The sequence below is a fragment of the Rhinopithecus bieti genome, unplaced genomic scaffold (genome assembly GCF_001698545.2).
Source record: "Rhinopithecus bieti isolate Rb0 unplaced genomic scaffold, ASM169854v2 scaffold_76233, whole genome shotgun sequence".
Lineage (NCBI taxonomy): Eukaryota > Metazoa > Chordata > Mammalia > Primates > Cercopithecidae > Rhinopithecus > Rhinopithecus bieti.
In genome coordinates this window covers 108,294-114,284 of record NW_016828395.1, presented here as the reverse complement: position 1 = coordinate 114,284, position 5,991 = coordinate 108,294, and the positions used below count along the sequence as shown (strand labels likewise).

The window sequence follows — 5,991 nt, the reverse complement described above, 5'->3', positions numbered from 1 at the left end:
ATACTACTCAGCAAAAGGAAGGAACAAACTGCTGCAACTCATGTTAGAGCATGCATTAATTTAAAAATCATTATTTTGAGTGAAAAAAGTCAAACGCAAAATACCCATATTTTATCATTTCATTTACACGAAATGTCCAGGAAAGGCAAATCTATAGAAACAGAAAGCAAATTAGTGTTTGCTTGGGGCTGAGCATGGGAACAGGGCGTGACTGCAAGTAGGGATGGATGAGAGATGTCTTTTGGTGTGATGGAAATGTTTTAAAAGTAGATTGCGGTAATGATTGCACAACTTTGTAAATTTGCTAAAAATCATTGGGTTGTGCATTTAAAATGGGTGAATTTTATGATGTGTAAATTATACCTCAATAGAGCTGTTTTTTTTAAATAAATCACATGCACAAACATACACACACACCCCAATTTTCCCGTTTATTAACCACAAATCCCATGTTGACCCTAAGAAAAACAAAAGCACATAAGACTGTGCTTATTTTTCTCTCCATACAACACTATAGCAACCTAAGAACACTATTATGACATACAAATGAGTAAATATCTCCAGTAACAGAAGGTGACGAATGTTATAAGCACCTTCACTGTTACCATGCTGGTCCAAACTACCATGGTCTCACTCTCCTGTAATATCCTTTTATCTAGTCTCCCCACTTCCACCATTTCCTCTTGAGGTCTGTTTTCACCACAGCAGCCAACATGACCCTGTCAAAACCTAATTCAGATTATTTCACTCCTCTGCTTAAATTGCTTCAATGGCTTATCTGCTCATTTAGAGTTATGCTATAGGTCTTTAATACTTTTTTTAAAAAAAGAGATGGCTAGTGCACTCCTGGCCTCAAGCGATCCTCCCACCTCAGTCTCCCAAAGTGCTGGGATTACAGGCAGGAGCCACCACACCTGACCCTTCAATATGCTTTTAAGGCCCTCATATTTATTCTCTTTCTCTCTTACTGAGCTCCAGCCAGCCACAAAAGCCTTTCTGATGTTTCTTGAACACCCCAGTCATGCTCTCACCTCAGGCCCTTTGCACTGAATGTTCTCTTTGCCAGGATTCTCTTTCACATGATTTTGTTGCATAGCTTACCCTCCCACCTCCTTGAAGTCTTTGTTTAGCTGTCATCTTCCCAGTAAGCCTACCCTGTCCACCTTATTTAAATATTTATGCTGGCTGGGCACTGTGGCTTATGCCTGTAATCCCAGCACTTTGGGAGGCCAAGGCGGGAGGATCACTTGAGGTCAGGAGTTCAAGACCAGCCTGGTCAACATGGTGAAACCCTGTCCCTACTAAAAATACAAAAATTAGCCAGGTGTGGTGGCATGTGCCTGTAACCCAGCTACTCAGGAGGTTGAGGCAGGAGAATCACTTGAACCTGGGAGGTGGAGGTTGCAGTGGGCCGAGACCAGCCTGGCCGATAGAGTGAGACCCCATCTCAAAAAATAAATATTTATGCCGATGTTAACTCTTGTCCATAAAAGAAGAATAAAATGTAAAAATATAAATATTCAGTATCTGCCCGCAGAATTCCTCCATCTCCCTCTTACACTTCATTTTTCTCCATTGCTCTTATCACATGCTGCCATGTATTATATAATTTATTTACTTATTTTGGTCATTGTCTGATTTTACCCCACTGCCAAAATGTGAGCTCCACAAGGGCAAGGACTTTTGTCTGTTTAGTTTATTGCTGTGTTCCCAGCGCCTATAATAGTATCTGGCATGTGGTAGGTACATGATACAATTTTCTTGAATTAACGACCAAGAAGAGTTACTGAGGGAGTTCATAAAAGAGGGACGCTTCATTTGAAATGCACAACTTGTGTTTGGGAGGGAGTGTCTGGCTAGAGTAGGAGGTGTGTAAGTGAAACCAAAGGAGACGAGAAAGTTGGAATGTGGAGGTTCTTGAACGCTTAAAATATAGCGGGTATCCAACAAATATTAGATGAATGGAAAATTAGACAAATCTAGTTGTGTTCTGCATACCACGTTAGAGTTCAGTGAAATAGTCTCACTGGGATCAATTGCGAAGAACTACCTAGTTGGAACTTTAGCTTTTTTCCATGGAAAGAGTTTCTACTGACAAACAATATCCTCTAGAAAAGCTCAAATGCTCTGTGCTATGCCTGAAATGGCCACTAGGGAATGCTCAAATCCTTAAGGCAGAACTGTTAAGCATGAAATTGGGCTCCCCCGTCAGAGACTGCTTGGGAGCCCCAATCCTCTGACTGCTATCTCAACAGGCAGCTAGTGGAGAAGGATGTCTTCTAGCACTGTTTCCTCTACCTGCTCTACCCTATACTCCCACCCCAGTGCCAAAGTACAATACTGGACATGACGGTTAGTGTCCTCGGCATTCAAGACCCTTCAAAATGGTGCATTTTCCATCACCTCTTCTAAACAGACCCTATGTTTGGGCTATACTGGGTCATTTTTCATCCTCTATATATGCCACTTCTTATCCAACCACTATTTTTGTTTTCATGCTGTTTCCTTTACTGACCAGTACTTATCCAATTCCTATGTGTCCCTTTAAGGCCCAGCACAAAAGCTACCTTCTCCAACAGCCTTCCATGATTACCATTTCTCTTACTGCCCCCTGCCTTTCTGAGATCCTAGAGCTCTCATTGCTTGTCCCTGTCAGGAGTCACTTGGTAAACACTTATTCAGACACTGTCCCTATCTAAGCACTGCATTCTGGGGCTCTGGGGTGAAATTAGAAATCTGCCATTTCTGGACTATCAGAAAGGTAAGGTACAGAGGTTAAAAATGAACTTAAGATACAAAAAATGAAATTATGATCCTGCAGGACGAGTAAGAAACAGCCTATTCTTTGGAGGCCTCTCTAGAGGGGAGAAAACATCCAGCTGGCTTTAGAAGAGATACTATCTCCATCTGCCTACACCCTGCCCTTGGGGCTGTTGGAGCAGGCTGGCCTGCCAGGCATCACCCCCTCCCTGGAAGGCCCCTGCTATTCTCCAGACCACCTTCTACCTACCTTCGTTATTCAGCCTAGTCCAGCTACTTGTTGGTTGTTAGGATATGGGGAACGCTAATAAATGCCTGGGGCTTTTTTCCCTTTTAGCCTCTCACTACATGCTGTACTCTGTGCTTTGTTCTCTGAAATCATGATAAAGAGCAACAGGAAAATCACAACAAACGTGACAATGTGCCACAGAGAGCATGTATCAGAGAAGTATCCTGGGGCAAGCAGGGGGAGTGGGGACCTGTCTGGCAAAGCCCATGCCCAGATTAGCCCAAACCAGCTCCTGGACAGCAATCCCAGAGACGGTAGGAGGGTAAGGTTGGACTGGGGTAGAAGAAAATCAGCATTTACATTTAATCCACAGAACCAAAGGTATTCTTGTCACTATTTTAAAGACAAGGAAACTCAGGCTCAGGCTATGCTGTTTCACTGTATCTTATCCAGGCTTTCTCTCCTCTGTAAACCCTAACACAGTGATGGGCATGTGTAGGGAGCTCAGCTCCTGTGCTTGGTTCTCTACCTGGCTGATAGGTCCCAAAGCAGACAGACATTTGCTACTTACATTGTAAGATGTGAGATACCATCAACGCTGTACAGTTGTCACTGCATGGAAGCCTTCCTAGAGCCAAATCCTTCTTTATTTGAAGAGTAAAAAGATACCTGCGAAGAAATTGGGAAGAATCTCTTGAGAAAGAAACAGGAATAAGAAAGAAGCATTTTCCTTCTCCCAGATCCAAGATGATTCAAGAAAGGAATGGTGCCCCCAGTCAGTCAGATGCCTTTTTTGGGGTGGTGAGTAATGCATAGGCTTTGCTTCAGCCCCAAACCAGACCTGGACCACAACTCGGCTGATCGAACACTTTGGCAGGCCTCACAGCCATTAGGAATCACCCTGGCCAAATCCTCCCGCCAACTTGAGGAAGTTGGCCAATCATCCTCTGGTGGTTTCTGCCACGTAGCAAAGCCACATTCCCAGCTAGAGAGAATAGGAGATCCAGCAAGAACAAATGCACTCAGGAGGCCAGTAGTGTACAGTTTACAAAATGCTATCAAGTATGCACTACCATAACAACTTAGGAGGTTGGTGGAGCAAGAAATGATCACCCCAGTTTATAATTACAGAAAGAGAGGGGCTAGGTGATATTGACAAGGTCATATCATCCAAGGATAGTGAATCTGTGACTAGAACTTAGGTCTGTCCCTGAATTCAGGCTGCCTCCTATCCAAAAGACTATGTTTCGGAAATGAAGAACTTGGGGCCATGCTGCTGCCTGTTACTCCCTTTGCCTGGACCATCTTCTCTGTATCACCAGTGCCCAACACATAATTTTACAGAGTCAGTATAATTAATGTTTGCTGAAAAGAACTAAACCAAACTTCCCTTTTTCCCACCAAAAGCTCATCAGGGACCTATAAAATGCAGCTTGGTATCTAGGGCTCTGCTACACAGATAACATTTATCCCACACTTATGAAAAAGTCATTCTCAAAGGAGAATCAAATTTTGGAAAGAACTGTGTATAATAAAGACTACCTACCACTAATTACCTTCTTACATGGTCCAAGATTGGTTCCAATATTTTATTTATTTGTTTATTTGTTTATTTATTTATTTATTGAGACAGAGTCTCGCTCTGTTACCCAGGCTAGAGTGCAGTGGTACGATCTCAGCTCACTGCAACCTCTGCCTCTGGGGTTCAAGCGATCCTCCTGCCTCAGCCTCCCTAGTAGCTGGGAGTACAGGCATGCACCACCATGCCCAGCTAATTTTTGTATTTTTAGTAGATGTGGGGTTTCCCCACATTGGCCAGGCTGGTCTTGAACTCCTGACCTCAGGTGATCCCCCTACCTTGGCCTCTCAAAGTGCTAGGATTACAGGTGTGAGCTACTGTGTCTGGCCCCAGTATTCTGTTTTATAAATTAAAACACTGAATACTGTGGATATTTCCCTACAAAAATGTAATTTTCTAAATAAACGTCTATGTGGACTTCCTTTTTAACCAATTAAGACTTGAAGGCAATGTAGTGACTCAAAATTAATCACAAGTGATACATGAAAATCTAGATTGAAAAAGCAGATAAATTAGTAGGTGATTATTCAGTTTACAAAAGTGTTCATCATTATACTCCTTCAAATTATGAGCTCCCGTTATACATTAGAAACCATTCAATTAGAAAAATTACATTTGCACACTACTCTCAGAAACCCACGTATTAGCCTAGACAAGGCATCCTTATAAACTCAACTACAGTTAGGTATTATTTAAATGGACCAATGGGAAACAAATAAATGAAGCCTAACATTTGCCATTGCCTGTTTTCAAATATAGTTGTAAATGAGAATAATCAGCTTGAGTTGCTAAAGGAAAGGTGAATTTCGTTTTGCTCCTAGCATGAAAGAAAGGGAACTTCTTGTCATTTGACACGTTCCTTGCTGTTAAGAAGGCAGCTGCCTGCTACAAATACCAAATCCTTGCTCTGAACAGCTGATGAATCATTTATCATCACATTGATTTTCCCGTTTTTTTTTTTTTTTTTTTTTGGAGTGGGGGGAGTTTATCTCAATCAAAATTGGTCACAATTTGAAACTCGACTGAAATGGGTTAGCAAATGCACATACATATATATATACCAAGGTATCAAGTTATTTGGGAAAGTGGCCTGTAGCTCACAAATGTGAAGAGAGGATTAGGAGAGAGAAAGAGGGAAAGAGAGGCTTGTAAAAAGCAACTTTTGCAAAGGCCATTGAGAAAAGTCTTTACGAAAGGGGCAAAGATTGAACTGGCCATGAACTCTTTTTGGGGGAAGACATCAGGGAGAATAACTGGCAACCTCTGGCGATGTTGGACAAGTCATTTTAGCTCCCATGACCTATCTCTTCATCTGTAAACTAAGAGGGCTCGATTAGATTATCTCTCAGACCTCTTTCATGTATAAGAGTCTGAATCTAAGCCAGGTGTGGTGGCTTATGCCTGTAATCCCAGCACTTTGGGA

General features: G+C 42.2%; 1 protein-coding gene across 1 annotated transcript in view; it reads right to left on the bottom strand.

Moving 5' to 3' along the window:
- FRMD7 (FERM domain containing 7) overlaps positions 1-3,782 on the bottom strand; it is a 17,175-nt gene extending 13,393 nt beyond the window's left edge. The window contains exon 1 of the mRNA XM_017864542.1: positions 3,561-3,782. Within this exon, the coding sequence (XP_017720031.1) occupies positions 3,561-3,582 (22 nt within the window). The 5' untranslated portion in view covers positions 3,583-3,782. The remainder of the gene's footprint in view (positions 1-3,560) is intronic.
- Between the last annotated feature and the right edge of the window lie 2,209 nt (positions 3,783-5,991).